Genomic DNA, 26748 nt, shown 5'->3' with positions numbered 1-26748 from the left:
GTGGCGCAGTGGTTGAGAATCCGCCTGCCGATGCAGGAGACACGGGTTCGTGCCCTGGCCCGGGAAGATCCCACAGCCGTGGAGCGGCTAAGCCCGTGAGCCATGGCCGCTAGGCCTGTGCGTCCGGAGCCTGTGCTCCGCAACGGGAGAGGCCACAACAGTGAGAGGCCTGCATACCGCAAAAAAAAAAAAAAGATATAATTCACATACCTGTTTAAAGTGTACAGCTCAGTGGTTTTGAATGTGTTCACAGAACTGTGTAAATCATCACCCCAATCAATTTTAGAACATTTTTATCACTCCAGAAAGGAATCCTGTATCCATTGGCAGTCACTTCCAATTTCCTACCCATCCCCTTCCCATAGCCCTATGCATGTCAGTCTGTTTTCTGTCTTTATGGATTGGCTTATTCTGGACATTTCATATACCTTGAATTGTATAGTATGTGATCCTTTGTGCCTAGCTTCTTTCACTTAGCATGTTTTCAAGGTTCATCCATGTTGTAGCATGTATCAATACTTCATTTTTCTGTCCAGATCATATTTTGTTGTATGAATATAACACATTTTGTTTATCCATTCATCCATTGATGGACATTTGAGTTGTTTCTGCTATTTGGCTGATACGAATAACACTGTGAACATTTGTGGGTTTTCTGCAGGTGTCCTTTTTGTGTGTGGGGGTGCATATACCTTGGAGTGGAATTGCTGGATCATACAGTATCTATGTTTAAACGTTTGGGGAACTACCAGACTATTTTCTAAAGTGGCTGCACTATTACATTTCCACCAGCAGTGTATGAGTGTTCCAGTTTCACAAAATCCTTGCTAATATTTGTTGATATCTGTCTTTTTCAGTATAGCCATCATAGTAAGTGTGGAGTGATATTTCACTGAGCTTTTGATTTGCATTTCTCTGATGGCTAATGATGTTGAGCATGTTTTCATGTGTTCATTAACCATTTGTAAGTTTTCCTTGGAGAAATGTTTATTCAGATCCTTTGCCCATTATTTAATTGGGTTATTTGGTTTTTTTTAAATATTGAGGGCTTCCCTGGTGGCGCAGTGGTTGAGAGTCGCCTACCGATGCAGGGGACACGGGTTCATGCCCCGGTCCAGGAAGATCCCACATGCCGCGGAGCGGCTGGGCCCGTGAGCCATGGCCACTGGGCCTGCATGTCCGGAGCCTGTGCTCCGCAACGGGAGAGGCCACTACAGTGAGAGGCCCACGTACCGCAAAAAAAAAAAAAAAAAAAAAAAAAATTGAGTTGTAAGAATTCTTTATATATTCTAGATACAAGTGCCTTCTCAGTTAAATGATTTGCAAATATTTTCCAGCATTCACTGCAGTCTAGATATATCAAGGTAGAGTGTAGTATGGTTCTGAGAAGGAAAATCAATACTTGGATAATTTAAATAATTAATTTGATACTTCAAAAATTGGCTGTAGAAAAAGACATTTGCAAGTATTAATTTCTTATATTGAAAATTTCATAAACTCTTAAAAAACTGGGTCTCTTTGCTTTAATTCATGTACAGGCATACCATGTTTTATTGGGGTTCGCTTTGATTTGCAGATACTGCAGTTTTTTTACAAATTGAAGGTTTGTGGCATCCCTGCATCAAGCAAGTCCATCAGTGCCATTTTTCTAACAGCATTTTCTCACTTCATGATTCTGTCACATTTTGGTAATTCTTGCAGTGTTTCAAACTTTTTCATTATTATATTTGTATGGTGATCTACGATCAGTGACCTTTGATGTTACTATTGTAATTATTTTAGGTCACCATAAACTGTACTCATATAAGATGGCAAACTTAATAAAATGCTCTGTGTTCTGACTGCTCCACTGACTGGCCATTTCCCCATCTCTCTCCCTCTTCTTGGTCCTCCCTATTCCCTGAGACACAATAATATTGAAATTAGGCCAATTAATAGCCCTACAGTGGTCTCTTAAGTGTTCAAGTAAAAGGAAGCGTCATGTCTCTCACTTTAAATCAAAAGCTAGAAATTATTAAACTTAATGAGGAAGGCATGTCGAAAGCTGAGATAGGCTGAAAGCTAGGCCTCTTGTGCTGAACACTTAGCTCAGTTGTGAATATAAAGGAAGGGTTCTTGAGGGAAAGTAAAGTGCCACTTCAGTGAACACATGAATGATAAGAAAGCTAAACAGCTTTATTGCTGATATGGAGAAAGTGTTAGTGGTCTGGAGAGAAGATCAAACCAGCCACAACATTCCCTTAAACCAAAGCCTAATCCAGAGCAAGGCCCTAATTCTCTTCAATTCCATGAAGGCTGAGAGAGGTGAGGAAGCTGCCCAAGAAAAGTTTGAAGCTAGCAGAGGTTGGTTCATGAGGTTTAAGGAAAGAAACCATCTTCATCACACAAAAGTACAAGGTTAAGCAGCAAGTACTGATGTAGAAGCTGCAAAAAGTTATCCAGAAGATCTAGCTAAGATCATTAATGAAGGTGGCTATACTTAAGAACAGATTTTCAGTGTAGACAAAACAGTGTTATATTTATAAGGAAGAAGATGCAGTCTAGCACTTTTATACCTAGAGAGGTCAGTGGCTTCAAAGCTTCAAGGGACAGGCTGACTCTATGAGGGGCTAATGTAGCTGGTGACTTTAAGTTGAAGCCGATGCTCATTGACCATTATGAAAATCCTAGGACCCTTAAGAATTATGCTAAAATCTACTCTGCCAGTGTTCTATAAATGGAACAACAAAACCTGGATGACAGCATAACAGTGTACAGCATGGTTTACTGAATATTTTAAGCCCACTGTTGAGACCTACTGCTCAGAAAAAGATTCCTTTCAAAATATTACTGATCGTTGGCAATGCATTTGGTTGCCCAAGAGCTCTCTGTCAGAGATATATAACAAAATCAAATGTTTTGGGCTTCCCTGGTGGCGCAGTGGTTGAGAGTCCGCCTGCCGATGCAGGAGACGCGGGTTCGTGCCCCGGTCCGGGAGGATCCCACGTGCCGCGGAGCGGCTGAGCCCGTGAGCCATGGCTGCTGAGCCTGCGCGTCCGGAGCCTGTGCTCCGCAATGGGAGAGGCCACAACAGTGAGAGGCCCGCCTACCACAAAAAAAAAAAAAAAAAAAAAAAAAAAAATCAAATGTTTTCATGCCTGCTGATATAACATCCTTTCTGCAGCGCATGGATCAAGGAGTAATTTTGATTTTGATCGTCAAGACTTATCATTTAAGAAATACATTTCATAAGGCTATAGCTGTTAAAGATAGTGATTCCTCTGATGGGTCTGGGCAAAGTAAATTGAAAACCTTTTGGAAGGAATTCACCATTCTACATGCCAGTAAGAACATTTGTGTTTCATGGGAAGAAGTCAAAATATCAACATCAACAGGAGTTTGGAGGATGATTCCAGCCTCATGGATGACTTTAAGGGGTTTAAGTCTTCAGTAGAGGAAGTCACTACAGCTGTTGTAGAAATAGCAAGAGAACTAGATTTAGAAGTTGAGTCTAAAGATGTGACTGAATTGCTGGAATCTAACAACAAAAACTGTAGCACATGAGAAGTTGCTTCCTGTGAATGAGCAAAGAAAGTGGTTTCTTGAGATGGAATGTACTCCTGGTGAAGATGCTATGAAGAGTATTGAAATGACAACAAAGGATTTAGAATATTATATATTACATAAACTTAATTGATAAAGCAGCAACAGGGTTTGAGAGAATTGATTTCAATTTTGAAAGAAGTTCTACTGCCGGTAAAATGCTATCAAAGAGCATTGCATGCTACAGAGAAATCCTTCATGAAAGGAAGACTCGGTGTGGAACACTTCATTCTTGTCTTTTCTTTTAAACATCTTTATTGGTGTATAATTGCTTTACAATGGTTTGTTAGTTTCTGCTGTATAACAAAGTGAATTAGCTATATGTATACATACATCCTCATATCGCCTCCCTCTTGCTCTCCCTCCCACCCTCCCAATCCCACCCCTATAGGTGGTCGCAAAGCACGGAGCTTGTCTCCCTGTGCTATGCTTCTGCTTCCCACTAGCTATCTACTTTACATTTGGTAGTGTATATATGTCAGTGCTACTCTCTCACTTCATCCCAGCTTCCCCTTCCCCCACCCAGTGCCCTCAAGGCTGTTCTCTACGTCTGCGTCTTTATTCCTGCCCTGCCATTAGATTGATCAGTAGCACTTTCTGAAATTCTATATATATGCGTTAGCATATGGTATTTGTTTTTCTCTTTCTGACTTACTTCACTCTGTATGACAGATTCTAGGTCCATCCACCTCACTACAAATAACTCAATTTCATTTCATTTTATGGCTGAGTAATATTCCATTGTATATATGTGCTGTGTCTTTATCCAGTCATCTGGATAGCCACATCATCAACAGATGATGGACACTTACATTGCTTCCATGTCCTGGCTATTGTAAATAGAGCTGCAGTGAACATTGTTGTACATGACTCTTTTTGAATTACGGTTTTCTAGGATATATGCCCAGTAGTGGGATTGCTGGGTTGTATGGTAGTTCTATTTTCAGTTTCTTAAGGAACCTCCATACTGTTCTCCATAGTGGCTGTATCAATTTACATTCCCACCAACAGTGCAAGAGGGTTCCCTTTTCTCCACACCCTCTCCAGCATTTATTGTTTGTAGATTTTTTGATGATGCCCATTCTTACCGGTATGAGGTGATACCTCATTGTAGTTTTGATTTGCATTTCTCTAATGATTAGTGATGTTGAGCATCTTTCATGTGTTTGATGGCAATCTGTATGTCTTTGGAGAAATGTCTGTTTAGGTCTTTTGCCCATTTTTGGATGGGGTTGTTTGTTTTGTCGATATTGAGCTGCATGAGCAGCTTGTATATTTTGGAGATTAACCCTTTTTCAGTTGCTTTGTTTGCAAATATTTTCTCTAATTCTGAGGGTTGTCTTTTCATCTTGTTTATGGTTTCCTTTGCTGTGCAAAAGCTTTAAAGTTTCATTAGGTCCCATTTGTTTATTTTTGGTTTTATTTCCATTTCTCTAGGAGGTGGGTCAAAAAGATCTTGCCATGATTTATGTTATAGAATGTTCTGCCTATGTTTTCCTCTAGGAGTTTGATAGTGTCTGGCCTTACATTTAGGTCTTTCATCCATTTTGAATTTATTTTTGTGTATGGTGTTAGGGAGTCTTATAATTTCATTCTTGTACATATAGGTGTCCAGTTTTCCCAGTAGCACTTATTGAAGAGACTGTCTTTGCTCCATTGTATATTCTTGCCTTCTTTATCAAAGATAAGGTGACCATATGTGTATGGGTTTATCTATGGGCTTTCTCTCCTGTTCCATTGATCTATATTTCTGTTTTTGTGCCAGTACCGTACTGTCTTGATTGCTGTAGCTTTGTAGTATAGTCTGAAGTCAGAGAGCCTGATTCCTCCAGCTCTGTTTTTCTTTCTCAAGATTGCTTTGGATGTTTGGGGTTTTTGTGTTTCCATACAAATTGTGAAATTTTTTGTTCTAGTTATGTGAAAAATGCCATTGGTAGTTTGATAGGGATTGCATTGAATCTGTAGATTGCTTTGGGTGATATAGTCATTTTCACAATGTTGATTCTTCCAGTTCAAGAACATGGTATATCTCTCCATCTGTTTGTATCATCTTTAATTTCTTTCATCACTGTTTTATAGTTTTCTGCATATAGGTCTTTTGTCTCCTTAGGTAGGTTTATTCCTCGGTATTTTATTCTTTTTGTTGCAGTGGTAAATGGAAGTGTTTCCTTAATTTCTCTTTCAGATTTTCCATCATTGGTGTATAGGAATACAAGAGATTTCTGTGCATTAATTTTGTATCCTGTTACTTTACCAAATTTATTGATTAGCTCTAGTAGTTTTCAGGTTGCATCTTTAGGACTCTTTATGCATAGTATCATGTCATCTGCAAACAGTGACAGTTTTACTTTTCTGATTTGGATTCCTTTTATTTTTTTTTTCTTCTCTGATTGCTGTGGCTAAAACTTTGAAAATTATGTTGAATAAGAGTGGTGAGAGTGGGCAACCTTGTCTTGTTCCTGCTCTTAGTGGAAACAGTTTCAGTTTTTCACCCTTGAGAATGATGTTGGCTGTGGGCTTGTCTTATATGTCCTTTATTATGTTGAGGTAAGTTCTCTCTATGCCTACTTTCTGGAGAGTTTTTGTCGTAAATTGGTGTTGAATTTTTTCGAAAGCTTTTTCTGCATCTGTTGATATGATCATATAGTTTTTCTCCTTCAATTTGTTAATATGGAGTATCACATTGATTGATTTGCGTATATTGAAGAATCCTTGCATTCCTGGGGTAAACCCCACTTGATCATGGTGTATGGTCCTTTTAATGTGCTATTGGATTCTGTTTGCTAGTATTTTGTTGAGGATTTTGGCATCAATGTTCATCATTGATATTGGCCTGTAGTTTTCTTTTTTTGTGACATGTTTGTCTGGTTTTGGTATTAGGGTGATGGTGGCCTTGTAGAATGAGTTTGGTAGTGTTCCTCCCTCTGCTATCTTTCGGAAGAGTTTGAGAAGGATAGGTGTTAACTCTTCTCTAAATGTTTGATAGAATTTGACTGTGAAGCCATCTGGTCCTGGGCTTTTGTTTGTTGGAAGATTTTTAATCACAGTTTCAGTGCTTGTGATTGTTCTGTTTATATTTCCTATTTCTTTCTGGTTCAGTCTCGGAAGGTTGTGCTTTTCTAAGAATTTGTCCATTTCTTGCTGGTTGTCCATTTTATTGGCATATAGTTGCTTGTAGTAATCTCTCATGATCCTTTGTATTTCTGTAGTGTCAGTTGTTACTTCTTTTTCATTTCTAATTCTGTTGGTTTGAGTCTTTCCCTTTTTTTCTTGATGAGTCTGGTTTCTCAATTTTGTTTATCTTCTCAAAGAACCAGCTTTTAGTTTTATTGATCTTTGCTATTGTTTCCTTCATCTCTTTTTCATTTATTTCTGATCTGGTTTTTATGATTTCTTTCCTTCTGCTAACTTTGGGGTTTTTTGGATCTTCTTTCTCTAATTGCTTTAGCTGTAAGTTTAGGTTGTTTATTTGAAATTTTTCTTGTTTCTTGAGGTAAGATTGTATTGCTATAAACTTCCCTGTTAGAACTGCTTTTGCTGCATCCCATAGGTGTTGGGTCATTGTGTTTTCAGTTTCATTTGTTTCTAGGTATTTTTTGATTTCCTCAGTGATCTCTTGGTTATTTAGTAGTATATTGTTTAGCCTCCATGTGTTTGTATTTTTTACAGATTTTTTCCCTGTAATTGATATCTAGTCTCACAGATGTGTTGTCAGAAAAGATACCTGATATGATTTCAGTTTTCTTACATTTACCAAGGCTTGATTTGTGAACCAAGATGTGATCTATCCTGGAGAATGTTCCATGACCACTTGAGAAGAAAGTGTATTCTGTTGTTTTTGGATGGAATGTCCTATAAATATCAATTAAGTCCATCTTGTTTAATGTGTCATTTAACGCTTGTGTTTCCTTATTTATTTTGATTTTGGATGATCTGTCCATTGGTGAAAGTGGGGTGTTAAAGTCCCCTACTATTATTGTGTTACTGTCAATTCCGCCCCCACCTTTTTTTTTTCTATTTCCCCTTTTATGCCTGTTAGCATTTGCCATATGTATTCAGGTGCTCCAATGTTGGGTGCATAAATATTTACAATTGTTATATCTTCTTCTTGGATTGATCCCTTGATCATTATGTAGTATCCTTCTTTTTCTCTTGTAATCTTCTTTATTTTAAAGTCTAATTTGTCTGATATGAGAATTACTACTCCAGCTTTCTTTTGATTTCCATTTTTTCGTCTATATGTGTCCCTACGTCTGAAGTGGGTCTCTTGCAGACAGCATATGTATGGATCTTGTTTTTGTATCCATTCAGCCAGTCTCCATCTTTTGCATGGAGCATTTAATCCATTTACATTTAAGGTAATTATCGATATGTATGTTCCTATTACCACTTTCTTAATTGTTTTGGGTTTGTTATTATAGGTCTTTTTCTTCTGTCGTGTTTCCCTGCCTAGAGAAGTTCCATTAGCATTTATTATAAAACTGGTTTGGTGGTGCTAAATTCTCTTAGCTTTTGCTTGTCTGTAAAGGTTTTAATTTCTTCGTCAAATCTGAATGAGATCCTTGCTGGGTAGAGCAATCTTGGTTGTAGGTTTTTCCCTTTCATCACTTTAAATATGTCCTGCCACTCCCTTCTGGCTTCCAGAGTTTGTGCTGAAAGATCAGCTCTTAACCTTATGGGGATTCCCTTCTATGGTATTTGTTGCTTTTCCATTGCTGCTTTTAGTATTTTTTCTTTGTATTTAATTTTTGATAGTGTGAGTAATATGTGTCTTGGCATGTTTCTCCTTGGATTTATCCTATGGGACTCTCTGTGCTTCCTGGACTTAAGTTTGACTGTTTCCTTTCCTGTATTAAGGAAGTTTTCAACTATAATCTCTTCAAATATTTTCTCAGTCCCTTTCTTTTTCTCTTCTTCTTCTAGGACCCCTATAATTTGAATGTTGGTACATTTAATGTTGTCCTAGAGGTCTCTGAGACTGTCCTCAATTCTCTTCATTCTTTTTTTTACTCTGCTCCACAGTAGGTATTTCCACTATTTTGTCTTCCTGGTCACTTATTCTGCTTATTCTAACTTATTCTCAGTTATTCTGCTATTGATTCCTTCTAGAGGAGTTTTAATTTCATTTATTGTGTTGTTCATCATTGTTTGTTTTGCTCTTTAGTTCTTCTAGGTCCTTGTTAAACGTTTCTTGTATTTTTTCCATTCTATTTCCAAGATTTTGGATCATCTTTACTATCATTACCTGAATTCTTTTTCAGGTCGACTGCCTATTTCCTGTTCATTTGTTTGGTCTGGTGGGTTTTTACCTTGCTCCTTCATCTGGCGCATATTTCTCTGTCTTCCCATTTTGCTTAACTTACTGTGTTTGGGGTCTCCTTTTCACAGGTTGCAGGTTTGTAGTTCCCGTTGTTTTTGGTGTCTGCCCCTAGTGGCTAAGGTTCAATGGGTTGTGTAGGCTTCCTGGTGGAGAGGACTAGTGCCTGTGTTCTGGTGGATGAGGCTGGATGTTGTCTTTCTGGTGGGCAGGACCACGTCCACTGGTGTGTTTTGGGGTGTCTGTGAACTTATGATTTTAGGCATCCCCTTTGCTAATGGTTTGCGTTGTGTTCCTGTCTTGCTAGTTCTTTGGCATGGGGTGTCCAGCACTGGACTTCACTGGTCGTTGAGTGGAGCTGGGTCTTAGCATTGAGACGGAGATCTCTGGGAGAGCTCTCGCCGGTTGATATTACGTTGGATCAGGAGGTCTCTGGTGGAACAATGTCCTGAACTCGGCTCTCCCATCTCAGAGGCTCAGGCCTGAGACGTGGCTGGAGCACCAAGATCCTGTCAGCCACACGGCTCAGAAGAAAAGGGAGAAAAAAATAAAATAAAATAAAATTTAAAACGTTATTAAAATAAAAAAATAAGAAAAATTATTAAAATTTTAAAAGTAATTTTTAAAAAGAGCAATCAAACCAATAAACAAATCCACCAGTGATAACAAGCACTAAAAACTATACTAAGATAAACATGAAAATCAGAAACTAGTCTATCGCATACAGCAAACCCCAAGTCTACAGTTGCTCCCAAAGTCTATGGCCTCAATTTTGGGAAGATTCCTTGTCTATTTAGGTATTCCACAGATGCAGGGTACCTGAGGTTGATTGTGGAGATTTAATCCAGTGCTCCTGAGGCTGCTGGGAGAGATTTCCCTTTCTCTTCTTTGTTTGCACAGCTCCTGGGGTTCAGCTTTGAATTTGGCCCCACTCTGTTTGTACGTTGCCCTCTGGTGTCTGTTCTTTGCCCAGACAGGAGAGGGTTAAAGGAGCCGCTGATTAGGGGGCTCTCTGGCTCACTCAGGTAGGGAGGATGGAGGGGTATGGTCGTTATAATTGGAATGTGGGGCGAGCCGGTGTGATGTTGCACCAGCCTGAGGGGCGCCATGTGTTCTCCCAGGGAAGTTGTCCCTGGATCACAGCACCCTGGCAGTGGCGGGCTGCACAGGCTCCCAGGAGGGGAGGTGTGGATAGTGACCTGTGCTTGCACACAGGCTTTTTGGTGGCTGCAGCAGCAGCCTTAGCGTTTCATGCCTGTCTGTGGTGTCCGCGCTGATAGTCGTGGCTCATGCTGTTCTGTGGAGCTCGTTTAGGCGGTTCTGTGAATCCCCTCTCCTCACGCACCCCGAAACAATGGTCTTTTGCCTCTTAGGCAGTTCCAGACTTTTTCCCGGACTCCCTCCCAGCTAGCTGTGGTGCACTAGCCCCCTTCAGGGTGTGTTCAGGCAGCCAACCCCAGTCTTCTCCCTGGGATCCGACCTCTGAAGCCTGAGCCTCAGCTCCCAGCCCCCACCTGCCCTGGTGGGTGAGCAGACAAGCCTCTCGGGCTGGTGAGTGCTGGTCGGCACCGATCCTCTGTGCGGGAATCTCTCCGCTTTGCTGTCTGCACCCCTCTTGCTGCGTCCTCCTCTGTGGCTCCAAAGCTTCTCCGCCACCCTTACCCCAGTCTCTGCTCGCGAAGGGGCTTCCTATTGTGTAGAAACTTTTCCTCCTTCACAGCTCCCTCCCAGAGGTGCAAGTCCCGTCCCTATTCTTTTTTCTCTGTTTTTTCTTTTGTCCTACCCAGGTACTTGGGGAATTTCTTGCCTTTTGGGAAGTCTGAGGTCTTCTGCCAGTGTTCAGTAGGTGTTCTGTAGGAGTTGTGCCACATGTAGATTTAGTTTTGATGTATTTGTGAGGCGGAAGGTGATCTCCACGTCTTACTCCTCCACCATCTTGAAGGTCCTCCATCCATTGTTGTCTTATTTTAAGAAATCGCCACAGCCACCCCAGCCTTCAGCAACCACCACCCTGATCAGTCAGCAGCCATCAACCTTGAGGCAAGACCCTCCACCAGCAAAAAGATTATGACTCGCTGAAGGCTCAGCTGATGGTTAGCTTTTATTTAGCAACAAAGTATTTTTAAATTAAGGTATGTACATTTTTTTTTTAGACGTCATGCTATTGGACACTTAGTTTACTACAGTATAATGTAAATGTACCTCTTATATGCACTGGGAAACCAAAAAATTCATGTGATTTGCTCTGCTGTGGTATTCACTTTATTGTGGTGGTCTGGAACTGAACCCGCAGTATCTCCAAGGTATGCCTTTACTCATATAATGAAGCTGATTCTCCATAAGTGAATAAAAACTTGTTTAGAATATGTTTATAAAATGGGTATAACTTGCAGTTCACAAGAATTAAACTTTAGAAAATCCATGGGCACAGCTCAGTTAGTATGAACATTTAATATTAATATTCTAATTGAACTCATTAGAATTTGATAAATGTCAGGTTCTTTAATGCTTAAAATTCTAAACTATGCTTTTCATTTTGAGTGATCTAAGGAATGTATTTTCCAGTGTCAATCCTACTTTAAAATTGACACTATCCAGAACTACAGGGAAAAAAAGAGAAATTGTACAAAGTGACATGACCATTACTGTGAGAGTGTTTTCATGGTTTACATCCATAGTTAAGTGTTTTTCTCTAAAATTTTAAACTTCATTATTCTTAAATGCCTTGTGTTATTGTTAGGTTTATGAACCAGTGTATCAATTTTGTACATGTATGACTTAAGAGCCCATGGGTTTCAAATGATAAAAGTGTACTCTTTTTCATCCTTGTCTTGGGTGTGTAACTGTGATTTTAAATGTAAAACTTTCCCAAGAGTTACTGATGTGTCAATACAGATAAATAGGTCTCCATTTTATGAAAGCTTGTGTAATTCAAAGCTATAGATGAGGGGTTATCTCTTTTGGACCTTTCAGCATTTTGGGGTGTGTCATTCTTTGCTATGGAGCAGTTGTGTGCATTACAGGATGTTAACAACACTCTGTCTCTGCTAACAGATTGCAGAATACCCCTTCCTCACAATTGTGAAACCAGAAAGTACCACTAATTGCCAAACGTTGTCACCCGGGGAACAAGATTTTTTCATTTGAGAACTGCTGTTACATAAAGGAATTGTAAAATGAATTTTATCATTATATACTCAACTCCTAATTTTGACAGGAATAAAATTGGTCCATTTCAGTGTCAGATATGTTTTCTTCTTTTGAACATTATCAGATCAAGGCACTAAATATTTAGTAGGTGGTCAGAAAGAAGCTGAAGAGAGAAAATAGGGTGGCTGTGTGGCAGAGAATATTTAAATGATGAAACTAGGTAAATGAACTGTTTGTTCAGTTGCTAGTACAGCACTTAAGGTGTGGTAGGTACTCAAATCCTGGTGTTTGAACATCTCGGAATTCCCTAGTGGCCCAGTGGTTAGGACTCTGCACTTCCTGGTTGGGAAACTAAGATCCTGCATGCCGAGCTGTGCGGCCAAAAAAAAAAAAATAACATCTCATTATCTGGGATCTCTTAAATTGAGCAGTGCCTTTAGTTCACACATATTGCGAAAGATAACTTGGAGGGCTCACCACTTTGTTCTGTGTTCAAATAGATTAGGTTTCTTTGGAATTAATATTGTTTGAAAGCTTTAAGTGGCCAGAATGTACAGATTGTTCCTGGGTTGTTCAGTGATGCAGCCAGGTTGCTTGAGAGACTTAGAAATAAAGGTCTTTAATCAGCTGATGAATTGATAAGCTCCTAGGTTTTGTTGTTATTTATTTTTTTATAAGTTGTATACTTCTCTTTATAGCAAGTTTTTCCTATTGTAAGCTATCCTTGGGGCTCTTTTTATGCATCTTACACATTCCTTATGCCCCCAGATGGTTGGAACCACAGGAAAGTAGTCTACCACAAGGGGTGTAGAGAAGTGGATTTTCAAAGTGTTCAGTTTATTGGTGCTCAGCGTTAATTGTTAGCATTGCACAGATTGTGCAAGTGAAAAAAGAGGTTTAAGCAGGGGAAGATTTTATTCAGTTACAAGCAGAATGCAGGAATTCTTGCTTCTGACTAACTTAATGCATTCTACTCTTTAAATTTAAAAATTCTAATACTGCTTTTGAACATCTCATCTGATTCAGTCTTAAAATAGGTATAAAATTCTGTTACAAATAGAATTTCATGGCTCTTGCCTAAGAGTAAATTTTGGCCTAAAATGACTCATGGAATTTTGGATAATCCTTTCTCTGGATCCTTCTTATTTAGGCTTACTGTCTTGTTTTTTTTTTACTGTTGTAAGTGACCCACTCTGTTGAGACTGAGTAACCAAGAGTTTTCATTGCCAGCATGAGATTCCCTGAAGTTGTACATAACTTAGATACAGAGATCTTTGTTAATGTTGCCAGTTTGTTTTTTTCCCCCAGTTTTTCTGTATAGTTTGGGAGGCACTGCTCAGATTCTTCTCTCAGAAGAGATAGGTAAGTAGTGGATGCTTGGCAAGACTAGTAGTTTAGCCTCCACCAAAGCCACTGCCCTGGCTCTGGCAAGCCAAGCTTGGCTGACCCAAAGGGACTGCAGGCTTTCTGGGTCTGGCTGTCTTTACTGAGGTGGGGCCTATTGGTGAGTCAGCCAGAGAAATTCTGAAGACTGTCTTGAGAGATAGGAGTTGAGCAAAGGGGAGAGGGTCTGAGTTGCCTAGGAAAGATGTTAATTTCTGTGGTAGGGTGATTGATGCAATCAATGACAGGTCGGGCTGTCCTGGGAGAGGTTGCAGCATTGAGAGAGAGCTATTCATAGGGTCTTAGAAGAGGGCAAAGTGGGAGAGCTAGTGGGAGGAAACTGCTTAACCTCAGGGTGTTATCATTGTGGCCTAAAGGTTGGTGATTATTCTGGAATGTAGTCATCCCTTAGTGTCCTATAATCTCAACAAATCACAGAGTAATGAAACATGGAAAGAAAAAGAACTAAAAAGAAAATCATAAAAAGAATGAGAAAGTTAAGAGGAAACTTTAAAAACAACAACAACAAAACAACCAAAGGAACATAGGGTAGGATAAAAGAAAAGGAAATAGTTGCATTAAACCTTTTAAAATAACCCTATGAAATAGAATGAGAGGTAAAATAAGTGATATTTAAAATAAAAAGGCAGAAAAAACTAGCTAAATGGAAAAATATGAATCTAGAAGTGAAGATAATAGAAGATAATTTTAAAATAGAGTTGTGAATATAAAAATAAAAATTTAAAAAACCATTACAACATTCTATTTTTTTTTCTTACAGCATTTGTCACAATTGTAATTTAATAATTGTTAGCATAAGTATTTGTTTAATGTATGTCTCCTCTCCTGGTTCGTAAGCTTCATCCTAACAGCAACTGTGTCTTTCTTGTCTACTGCAGTATTTTCAGAGCCTAGCAGTGTGCTAGCAACATAGGTATACAGCAAATTCTTTTTGAATTAGAATAAAAAGTATAGAAAATAATAATATTCCTTAGAAGTCTTGTTATGTGAGATTAGAATTTAAGGTAAGGGACTAAAGAAAATCAGAGGCTTTTAAAAAGAGGGTAAACTAAAGTAGGCTAGGAAGTAATACAAAGCAATTAACAAATGTCTCAGCAATAAGAAATTATCAAATTGATAATGTTGAGTTTCCTGAGTTTGTTATGAAACATCAGTAATATGATGACAAAAGCAAACATGTGAGAGAAAATAAGACAGGGAATCCAACTGTGTCATCTCCTCCCCTCGCCCCTCTCTGTGAGAGAGCTCCTGGGACTGAGGTCCTTTTTTTGGTCCATCTTTTGGCTTTTCCCCTTGGAGATAGTGCTCTTGTAGGCCCCCCTTTTTTATTGAGGTGAAATTCACGTAACAAAATTAACCTTTTAAAGCGAACAGTTCATATAGTACGTTCATAATGTTGTGTAACCGTCACCATTATCTAATTCCATTTTCATCACCCCAAAATGAAACCTGCTACCCTTAAATAGTTGTTTCCATTCCCCCTCCCCCCATCCCCTGGCAAACACTAACCTGCCTTTTGTCTTTATGGGTTGTCCCTGGCCTCTTTTTATTTTTTAATTTAATTTTTTTAAAGTCTTTATTGGATTTGTTACAATATTGCTTCTGTTTTATGTTTTGGTCCTTCAGCCACTAGGAATGTGTGATCTTAGCTCTCTGACCCAGGATCAGACCCACACCCCCTGCATTGGAAGGCAAAGTCTTAACCACTGGATTGCCAGGGAAGTCCCACGTGGCCTCTTTTTAAACTGGATCTATTTGAGAGGGATGTGCTGTGGCCAAAAAGAAATTATTTGGCTTTAAAGGCCTAGGTAGTACTGGGACTCAGAGCTACATCTCTTTTAAATATAAATTTATTTCTTTAATAGCATTTTCAAAGACTTCGTAAATGTAAATGGTAGTTATGTGTCTATTTTATTTTAAACTTCATAATTCTCTTAATTCTTTAGCTTTCTATCTTAAAGCTATATAAAATATAATAATTACATTGATGGTTACCTATACTACTCTAGTAATCAGATATTTATATATAATTTGCACGTGTAGTGTTTGTGTCTCTCTACATTAAAACAGGATTTCAACCACTGACCTTCTGGAGTGGGTAATTCTTTGTTGTGGGGGCTGTTCTGTGCACTGTAGAATGTTTTAGCAACATCTTGGCTTAGGTGCCAGTAGCACCCCTCCACCCTTCCAAGCTGTGACAACTAAAAATGTCTCCAGACATTGCAGACTATCCCGTCAAGGGCAAAATCACCCCTGGTTGACAGCCACTGCCTTAGAATCATTCCCCTTGAGAATTTGGCTTTCTCTACTAGAAAGAGACTATTAATATGTTATTTGTTAAAAATAATCCTCCTAGAGTTATAGAGGAGAATTGCAAAATCACCCAAGAAGCTTAGTCATTCATTGGTTTTTTATAATTATTCCCAAAACTGCTTTAAATTTTTATTTTAGTTTTTAATGTTGATTTTTGGCAATACTCTCCTTGCTGATTATGTAAGGGTCATTTCTTATTTGGCTATGTTATGCTAAAGGAATTCAACTTGATTGCCTAATAGGAAGTAATTTCATGGAAAAAGTAAATACAGCCATCTGAGTTTTTCAGAAATACTTGAAACATTAAAACTATATTAAAGTACAGTGAATAAAGCATTCAGCAATTGAAGAAAAGGAGAATTTTTTTAACACAAATTTTCCTACTTTGATGTCAGAAGAACTTAAGACAACCATGTTCTATTACCACTGAACTTACTGATAATAAATTAAATTCTCCCTTTTTGTGCTTCCCGCCTCTGCCCTAAAAGTTCTGTTTTCTCAGAGTGTAAAGGCTCTTTGGCCACTACTTAAGTCTTGTTATTTCTCAGTGATCAATGTTAATGAATTAAGTTTTAAAAGGAATATTTGATTTGATTTAAAATTTATCTCAAAATAAGTTTGTAACCTACTAAATATTATTATTCTAATTATAGCTTCCCTGTAGACTTGAAAGTGACAGTGTTTAAGGATTGTCCTGCTACAAGCTAGTTTGCTAGCTAGTTTGTGATTTTACCTGTAACTAATTAAGTATAACTTGGGACAAAACTTTGGGGAAAAGAAGATGGGAGGGATGATGGAAGCTAGTCAAAAGGGGAAATTCAATGTAATAGTATTAGGTGTTATCAGTTAAGTAGTAGGGTTGAGAGATGGCATCTCAACTGGCTTTTTCCTGGGCATAAAGTATTTAATAATGTCGTGGGAAGAAAGAAAATCCCACAAAGTGGAGCTTTGGCTGCTTCTCTGCATAGTAAAATTCAGTTTCAGTAAATTCTGTTTCCAGTGCATGGATGAAGGAGATGAAGGCCACCCCTCTATAATTTTTTGTACCTAAAGTTTTCCTTAGTATAGATGTGGAGAGAGGTGTTATTAACATAATATGCTTTGTATAAGAATGCTGTGCTGTAGCAGCTTCTGTCTCCCATATGTGCTTGGAATGTATCTAATACATTCTTATCATTTTACTTATTTAGGGACTACGTTAGGAGTGAACTGGAGTCCGCCTATGAAGGACCAATGTATTTAGAACCTCTCTCCATGAATCGGTTTACCACAGCCTTAATAGGTAAGTATTATAAAAGAACTAAAAGTGTATGTAGGAACCAACCAGTCTTAATTACTATCTTCTAAAATTGGTTCATATTTATTACAAAAAATTGGAAAGCTCAAAGTTATTCATGATGACTTTCAAAACATAGCCATTGTTAAATGTTAGTCTTTTTCTTTCATACATAGGTGTTGCTTATTTTACATGTGTATGATCACATATAGCCTGTAGTTGCTTGTGTTTTTTTAAGGGTAATGTAAGTATTTGGGAAGATTAATTTAAAAATAAAGCTAATAATTACTTTGTAAGATTAAAATGAGAAATGTAATGTCTTAATGTTGTTTACTGTTGTTGAAAGCCATTATCCTATAGTCAAAAATAAAGTGCCAGAAACATCAAGAACTTGAGACATGATTGAAATATTCAGGTAGCAGAATGCTTAAAATAGAAGTGTTGGCTAGGACCCCAAAACAATATGGATACAGTCCAAAGTGAAATACTAGACCCTACCATGCCAAAGTTGCAAAAAAGAAAGTGAGAGAAAACCAGTATGTGATTCTTAAATTCACCCATGAAGAGGGTGTTAAGAGGTTGAATGTTGGGATTTGAAGGAGGATTTCTTTAGGGAGCTGTTTTCTCTAAAATAACTGCTGGGCCCTTCTCATTTAGAGAATTTAGTGGTAGACCATTTGGAGACACATATTTTTTTGTGGCTTAGGGGGGATACTACAGACTGGTGTCCAACCTAGGCCTGCAATATCTAAAGCTACACCATCCAAAACAACCCACGTGTGGCTTGTGAGTCCTTGAAATGTGACTAGTCCAAATTAAAATATACTGTAGTGTAAAACACACCCAATTTCTCAAACGTAGTACAAAAATGATGTAGACTGTCTTATTAATTTTTTAGTATAGATTGAATGTCTGTGTGTTAATATTTAGGATATATTAGGTTAAATAAAATATATTATTAATTAATTTTATTTATTTTTTACCTTTATAAAATGATGCTACCAGCATATTAAACATTATATATATGGCTTGTATTATAATTCTAGTCTGATATAAAGGCCAGCACTGGACTGGCTGGCTGGCTGTTGAGTTTTTGACTGTGGAGTGAAAATGTCTTACGGGGTTCTCCTGTATCATCTAATCTGTGTAGGCAAAGGATGTTAGTTTACTATGGACTAGATGAGGGCCCCAAGAGTCAATGGAATTTTCTTAGGTCCTCCCAAGAGGGCCCTTAAAAAGGATGAGAAGACTCCAACAGGGATTGAACTTCTAGATTCCAAGGAGCTGAGGAAAGAACCGAAAACAGCCAGAGGAGGGTACATAACAGGCATCAAGGGTACTGCAGATGAGAGATCCACACTGATGGGAACAATCAGAAGAATCCTTAAAAGTGCCCAGGAGAAAGGAGATCTATTTTAAATACGCCAACTGCAGGGAGCACCAACACCATACCATTGTAAGAACATAGTTCAGTAAGAATTTTCTACTTCCCTCCCTCTCCTTCCCTGCCTGCTTCAGTCGTAAGTCAGGAAGAGAGTGAAACTGTGCTGGCAGAGAAAGAGGAAGAAACTTGCCTTAACCTCTCTACTCCCTCTCACAATTGCAGGTTTTCTGTGATGCCTAGGAGGCCTTAGCTGGAATAAAGGAAAACCCTCAACTTTAAATCATTTTCAAAGTTTTGTTTGTTATTAGATTGAGATTCGATTCGATTAGATTAGATTGTGTAACCTGTGCTAGATTAGAAAAGGTATGGGAATTGCCTTAGGGGCAGGAGAGCACTCAGTTCACAGAGTGGCTTTTAAGACAGTAGGACACAAAAATAATGTTGCTTTACGGCTATATCCCATGAATTGGTATATTCAGTAGTGGTAACATCCAGGTATGAAAATATTTGCTAGGTTAGAAAACTCATAAAGTGGTCTCTTTTATTCTATAATGGACACAATTTAGTATAAATCTGTATATTTCCTTAAATTTTTTCCTATCAGTGGTTACGATAGTGTGTTTACTCAACTAAGATTCAATTAATTGGAAATAAAACAAAATCCATAAACTATTAAGTAGCAATTTTCTTTAGACTTTGATTTTAAAGTAACTTTCTACTCCTTTTCTTCCATTTCACTAGTGAACTTTTAATGAAAAATTAAGTAATTTGAATATGCCATCATTTCTTAGGATTACAGACTTTTTGGAGATAGTTCTTACAGTGGAATCCTGAAATCCAAAGAGTACATTGTGATTTTGATTTACTCAGAATTGTCAGTTGGAATAGGCATGTCAAGTTAAACTATTTCCTTTTCTTCTGGAGCTATAGGAGAGATTTCTACTAACAGTATGACTCCTTCCTTCTTTCACCTAAATAAGAGGAGTAGTCTTCTCTTAAAGAGAATCACAGCATATGAGTCATACTCTTCTGTGAAAGAAGATAAAGGAAGCCTGTAACCCCAGAGCTGAATACCGAATGTGCTCTCCTAGACTTATGGGAATTTTCAGAGCTTAAAGGAAGTTTACATCATGCTGAACAAGGAAATTTTTTTTTTTTAAGAAGAAAAAAGAGAATTTTATTTGAGCCAAACTGACGATTATAACATAGGCAGCAGATTCTCAGAAAGCTGTGAGGACTTGAACAAGGAAATTTAAATATCATAGCTATGAGTACAGTGAAAGTAAGACATACCAGAATGAAAATTCCTAATCATTCCTAATATTAAAGCATTTCCTCTGAGTATTTTATTTCTTTCAGACTTTTAGCTAATTTTTTAATCAAAGAAATATACTTACTTTTAAAAGTCAAGAAATACCACAATTTTATGATGAAAATCGGCTTTCTCCTGTACCACTCCTCTCTACTCTCAGGTATCATTCCCCAGAGGCCTCTCTCCTTTCAACTCACCATAACTTTTCCCTGCTGTTTTCTCTTTTGTCCCTTTCTGGAAATTCTCTCAATTGGTTATAGGTTCCTCCCACATTGAGCCCCTAATTTTCTTACTGTACCATTTTCCTTTTTCTCTCTCTCTGTCTCTCTCTTTGTCTTTTGTTTTACTTTCTGTAGGGCAATTGACAGTATGTGTCAAAAGCCTTACAAAATGTTTCTTCTGACTCAGTAATCCCACGTTTAGGAATTTAGGCTAAGAAAATATTAGGAAATGTGCTCCAAGTAGTTTATACAATGATGTCGTAAATGTACAAGCTTATTCATAACAAAGCATTTTATAATTATGAGATATTTGAAAATAGCCAAATGCTAATATTGTCATATGCATTCAGTTTTTTAACTAAAAAAACAACAAAAGCCTTTATTTATTTGAGAGATATATGCATAATATGTATTAAATGAAAAAAGCTGATTGTGTGTATGCTATAATCTCCTTTATATAAAACATTTGTGTATATTCACATGCATAGACTAAATCTGAAAAGGTAACAATATGAATATCTTTGAGCACTGCCTAGGTTTCAGATAAAATGCTAAGGCTTTACATGCAGTACCTTATTTAATGAACATGACATTAACAGTGCTACCTTTGGGTGACAGGATTGTAGGAGATTGAGGCTTCTTTTTCCTTTTTACTTCTCTGTATTTCTTAACTTTTCTATAATCATGCATAATCCTCTGTGAGAAAAATTTGTTGTTTAAACTTTTCAGTTTTAACTTCTCATTATTGAGTCATTTGGGAAGGCTTGCATGGTCCTGTAGAAGCAATTAAAGATTGAAAACTTCAGAATAAATCTTGTCACAGCATGATCTTGGACAAGTAACTATATCTCTTGGATCTTATACTTTCACCTTTAGAAGAGAACAGTTAAATATTGAGGGCCTTTGTAAAAGTAGCTAAATATATTTAGTTGTAACTGAATTATTGTTTGAATTAGACATTTTAAAAAATTGCCATATTATATATGCCATCTGGAATGTGATAAAGACCAGTGGATATTTGTGTTGCTTTTTTTAAGTCAATCCTAGGGAATGGGTGCTCAAAATTAACAGAACATGTGAATATGTAATTTTGGTCAGATGAAATTAAAATTTGATTTAAAATATTATCTAAGAGATTCTAACTAAACTCATTCAAAAGCTGTGTCATCATCCTTATCAACAGTGTTTTGTTTTTATTTTGTGGATACCGAATCTCAAAATTAAATACGTTCTTCCCCCCATTTTAGGTCAGTTGGTGGTGTGTACTTTATGCTCCTGTGTCATGAAAACGAAGCAGATTTGGCTCTTTTCAGCTCACATGCTTCCTCTCCTAGCACGCCTCTGCCTTGTTCCTCTGGAGACAATTGTTATCATCAACAAATTTGCTATGATTTTTACTGGATTGGAAGTTCTTTATTTTCTTGGGTCTAACCTTCTAGTACCTTATAACCTTGCTAAGTCTGCATACAGAGAGTTGGTTCAGGTAAGACTGTGTAGATAAAATTCTACATAAATATTAAGTATATTAAAGATTTAGTTCACTTTTATTTCACAGTCATGGTCATGGTAACATTATGTTTGACAGTTTCAAAACAGTAACTGTTTTCAACCTAATTAGGAGTATCTGAGATTCTTTATTAAGTTCTGTTGAGAAGCAGTAAAGTGAAGTAAGTGCTTCTCCGGAAGCAGATGGTCTGCTTCTGATGGTCTCACTCTGATGCTGCTGTTTACCAGCTGTGTAACCTGGGGTTAGTCACTTAAGTTTACTTATGTGTAAAATGGAGCTAATAATAACTTGTTGTACTTAACGCATAGGGTATCCGTGAGATTTGAATGAGTTCAGTGCCAGGTAGATGATATTCAGTGTTAACTACGATAACAAAGACAATGATGTAGAATTGAATACCTAGAGGTCAAATCCTGTTTTTTTCCTGATTATAGCCCTACTGTGAGTATAGTTTTTTCCTTACATTTGTTTAATAGACTGAGAAGTTAAATAGTTCAGGGCTATGGTATGACAGATTTCATTTAGTGTGGTGCTTGGACTGATTTTGCCAACATAACGTGCTTCTGTTTCTCCTACTTATCAGCCTTTGCTCTCAAACATTATTTCCAGATACAAACAGTAGGTATTCAGGAGATAAATAGTTCTATTTGATTTAATCATTGAATTTCAGTATATAAGATAGGTCTTAAAACTGACATTGGTATAAAGAGAGTATTAAAATGGGCATTCTCTCCTAGCTCTTTACTGTGTGCATGAAGCTTTCAGATTGGTCAAACTGATACTACTAAATGAATCCTTTCCTTGTTGTTATTGTTGTGGTCCCAAGGGCAGATTTCCCAGAAAAACTCCCTAAGCTCTTGGCCTTACCCTGATTCTACTGATTTCTTCATCTTACATAATGATTAACTTGAACAACTTTCTTGAAAGTAGATCTTCCGAAGAAGATGAAGTTATTTTCATACTCTCATTGAACAGTTTCTTCATGGGGAAGGGTTGTTGTATTCAGAGTCAGAATGATGAATTTATGTATTTTTTATTTGAATTCAATCTTGTGGAACTACCCTGGTTTGTAAGAAGCGGTAGATATTCAGTAAATATGACTTGGATACTGTTTATTTAGTCACCGTGAGGACAAAGCCTCCGTTGTTCAGTGTCATGTTTACCTTCTTGGTTGCCATAAGGTCCTTGTAGCACAAGGTGTTGCTGTTGAAAATAAAGTATAGGTTACGAAATTTGTGACCTGGAAAGAATTGGATAGACAAGAAATGGAAACTGTCAGGTATTTCAGTGGTCTTTTCCTTGAATGGAAAGGAGGAAAAGTACTCTACCTCTCAGTGATTAGTTTGCTGCTAATAATAATTTTGCAGCTAGCTGGACAATTTCCTTTTTCTTTCAGTATTTTCTAGTTGGGAAAAAATAGGGGTTAATCATGACTCAGTTTTAGAAAAAATATTTGATTTACAGATGAAAAAATGTAAATTTAGAATAACCTACAAGTCAGTGTATTTTCATTTAAGGTCTTTACAGTTTTTGAAACATTCTGGTGTCACACCAAGCATTCTGGCAAGACCAATTGGCTGCTTAGGTTAGAGGTTATAACCTACTTGGCAGAACCTTGTTGTGTTACCAGGGTCCGGTCCCTGGCTTAGTAACTCCAGAAACTTGGTTACAGCTGTACTCTTAGGCTGAATCAGATTATGAGAATTAATTCCTCCTAATCAGTCTCATAAGAAATTGTTTTATAAACTAGATAGCTAATTTATTGACTTATAGTGGTTTAATAAACTTTTTTTAGGTGTACCTTATTTCCTGATGTTAATGCACTTGGCAAACCAAGTCATTTGAGAAATGTTGCTTGATAAATACACAGTAGGAGCAAGGGGAATTGATTTGTCTGGGGGAAAAGACTTCTTGTCTTTGCTCCATAATAAACTTCTCCAATGATTATTCTGTCTTCCATCAAACTACTTCTCATCTGTGACCTTCCTGAATAAACTCTGGAAAATTCTTTTATATTTCCCTTCCTCCTAGCCCCTCAAGCAGTATTGCATAGTTCATACTAGTCCTGATCATTTTGATTAGACATGAGTAAGTTTACCAAGGCTCCTCAAACTCCCTTGACGTAGTTTTACTCTGACTGTGACTTTTTTTTTGACATTATCCCTGAACTGTTAGGGCAGTTTACTGTTGCCATTTGATGAGTGTGTGTCAACTGGTAATAATAATGCAAAATCAGAAAATTAACAAAGACATGCTAATTCCTACTTGTATGTATAGAGCTAACTTTGAAGGAATTTAGTTGAAATAATCTTGCAAGAAAAGAAAAGCTACTCAGATTTTCTCTTTAAGTACTTTAGGTTAAACTCTTTTGTGTTTAAATGTGTTTATTGAAGTGATACAAGGTGTTTTCCTAAAGTCGTATTTTCTTACTCAGGTAGTGGAGGTATATGGCCTTCTAGCCTTGGGGATGTCCCTGTGGAATCAGCTGGTAGTCCCTGTACTGTTCATGGTTTTCTGGCTCGTCTTATTTGCTCTTCAGATTTACTCCTATTTCAGTACTCGAGATCAGCCTGCATCACGAGAGAGGCTTCTTTTCCTTTTCCTCACAAGGTAATTAATAAGAGTATACGGTACTATATATTACCTTAGGAAGAGAAAACTTTGATCTAGGAATAGTAAGTTTTTCAAATTAACTTTTGTCAGTCTTTTTATAGTGCTTCATATTCAATTAAAATAGGATTTTCACTCAGTGGATGCCTAGGTCTGGCAATGTAGGGAGGTGCTAATATAATAATGGTGGTATATTTGGCTGCACTGTAGACCATAGTACAGCAAATGATTTGTGGAAAGGTATGTAGCAAATTGTAAAAATGTTTTTTCAATTTCAAGTTAAACTACTGGAAAAGAAATATGTTACTAAAAATAACTGTCACTTTAATTGGGTATTTAATATGTGCCAGCCACACTAATAAACACTTCTTCATACTTACTTTTATAGCAGCCCTGCAAGAAAGGTGCCTTTATTATCATTAGCATTTCAGAGCTAAGGAGACTACCAAGAGTAACTTGCCCAGGTGCCAGTGCCAAAAGAAGGGGTGCTGACACTCAAACCCCATCTGAGTCCAAATCCTGTGACTTACCTATACACTTTCACTATGCCCTGTTACTTTCAATGTCTTGCTTCCGTATTAAGATAGAGTCAAATAATGGTAAAATGAGTACATCATAGTGTTTTACTATTTAACTTAAAGGAATTCTAAGACTTGATTTCTAAAGTAAATTATTAAAAAAAAAATCTTAAGTCATTAGAGTCCTTTTTCCACCTCATTATCTTTGTTGTGAGCTTATCTAGACATTTGTCACTGTTGAATTCAAAGTTTCTATCTCAAGCCCTCAGAATCTAGCAAATGGGTCTACATCTTCATTCCCTGGCTCATTGTCGCTTTAAAAGGCAAGAAAGAAACTCTCCTCCTGGGAAGGAAGTATAGGCGAATAGAACTTTAGAGTTTTAATTAGTAGAGCTGTTGTTTAGCAGCCATCCAAAATGATGGAGTGTTGTGCACTAAGTGGTGTAGGGGAAAAGATGTTTAAGACAGATTTACTCTCTTTAAGGAGCATGTTACTTGTTAAGATTGAAAACGTTACAAAGTTAAACAGCAATAAAAATGTCATGGGGCAATACCTATTTTGACAAGTAAGTAAAATAAGCTTATCAGTACTGAGTCAGATTTTGTACTTTCTGAGACTTTTAATTAAAAAGTAGCTTTTATAAACATGCAATATTCTTTTTTTTTTTTTTTTTTTTTCCGATACGTGGGCCTCTCACTGCTGCGGCCTCTCCCGCTGCGGAGCACAGGCTCCGGACGCGCAGGCTCAGCGGCCATGGCTCACGGGCCCAGCCGCTCCGCGGCATGTGGGATCCTCCCGGACCGGGGCACGAACCCGTGTCTCCTGCATCGGCAGGCGGATTCCCAACCGCTGCGCCACCAGGGAAGCCCTATAAACATGCAATAAACTGATATCAAACACATTTTAATGGCCAAGTCATTGTTTCACTGCTATTTGTTTTTATGTAAGTATTGTGATTTTATGCAGAGTTTTAAAATGGTCCAAAAAGTAACTGAATTTAAAGAGAAAGAGAGATATACAGTTCTGTGGTTAGGATAACCTCAGTGTGGGACTGGGTTTGGTCATGTTTTAAACCAGATTATTATCCATTGTGAAGCACAATCAAATGAAGCATAGTATAATGTAAGAGGCTTAACAAATCAGTAAGCTATGAATGAATTTGGACTTAACAAAGTAAGAAAATAATGCTGAGATTTTAGGTGAGGCTTAGATATCTTGCCAAAATAATTTTCTTCTTTATTCCTTTTCCATACGTAGGATAGATTGCCCCTTCTCTATATAAGAATATTTTAATTTGGTGTTTTATAGAGAAGTTCCTGTGTGGTTCTTTCATTAATTTGTATCTCTGTAAGCTTCGTTCTTTGTCCTTCTTGATGCTCTTGTGCGTCAGGTTATGTGTGTATGTTGCCTTGCCAAAGAACAACTTACTTTCAAAAGGAGGATCACAAGTTTACCAGGATACCCTGACTAAAACAAACCAACAAAGCATGGCAAACAAACTGAAAAACAAAAAGGGTTTTTTTGCAGCCAGGAAATAGAAACTAAAATCAATAAAATGTCTCATTGAGGAGAGATGGGAAGAAAAGTTTTATAAATTTCCCAGCCTCTTTCACTTCCCCAGAGCTAGGTTGAAACCTTTTGTTTTCTTTAGTATGCTCTTGAAAAATAGCACCACACTCTTTTTTAAAGTAAGAGAAAAAAAATGTGCTCCTCTTGAAAATGTAATTAAATCATACTGTTTGGGTAAAACAGATTTCTTTAAATATGGACACAAGAATAGAGAAATTGTATGGACATTCATTAAAACTTTCATACTTTTCCAGTGGGAATGAAGTAAAATTTTTAGTGTTATTTTTAGCCATGATTCTCATATTTTTAAATTACTGGACAATTTGTTGAAACATATTATATAATGATTTTTCTGAGAAAAGTATCAAACATTTCAGAAATTAGGCTTGTAAAAATGCCATAAGATTTCTTCTTTAGCTGTCAACTACCATGACTGGTAGATATTTTGGCTCCTAATGGAAAACCAAACATTTTTTTCCTCATCATAATGCACAGTGGTCTACGTAAAATTAGATGTTTTCCCATAAAAAGTAACTTAAAAACAGTTGGGTAAGAAGGATAACCGTGTAGCAGAGGCATGGAGC

The 26748-nt window shown here is 37.4% G+C and overlaps 1 protein-coding gene across 1 annotated transcript in view; it reads left to right on the top strand.

Moving 5' to 3' along the window:
• RNF145 (ring finger protein 145) overlaps positions 1–26748 on the top strand; it is a 62313-nt gene that overhangs the window by 18796 nt on the left and 16769 nt on the right. Inside the window, exons 4-6 of the mRNA XM_059062677.2 lie at positions 16957–17048; positions 21207–21442; positions 23901–24076. Of these exons, the coding sequence (XP_058918660.1) occupies positions 16957–17048; positions 21207–21442; positions 23901–24076 (504 nt within the window). The remainder of the gene's footprint in view (positions 1–16956; positions 17049–21206; positions 21443–23900; positions 24077–26748) is intronic.

The sequence above is a fragment of the Kogia breviceps genome, chromosome 4, assembly GCF_026419965.1.
Source record: "Kogia breviceps isolate mKogBre1 chromosome 4, mKogBre1 haplotype 1, whole genome shotgun sequence".
Taxonomy (NCBI): domain Eukaryota; kingdom Metazoa; phylum Chordata; class Mammalia; order Artiodactyla; family Physeteridae; genus Kogia; species Kogia breviceps.
Note: the sequence above shows the minus strand (reverse complement) of the source record. Positions and strands in the feature narration are given on the sequence as shown.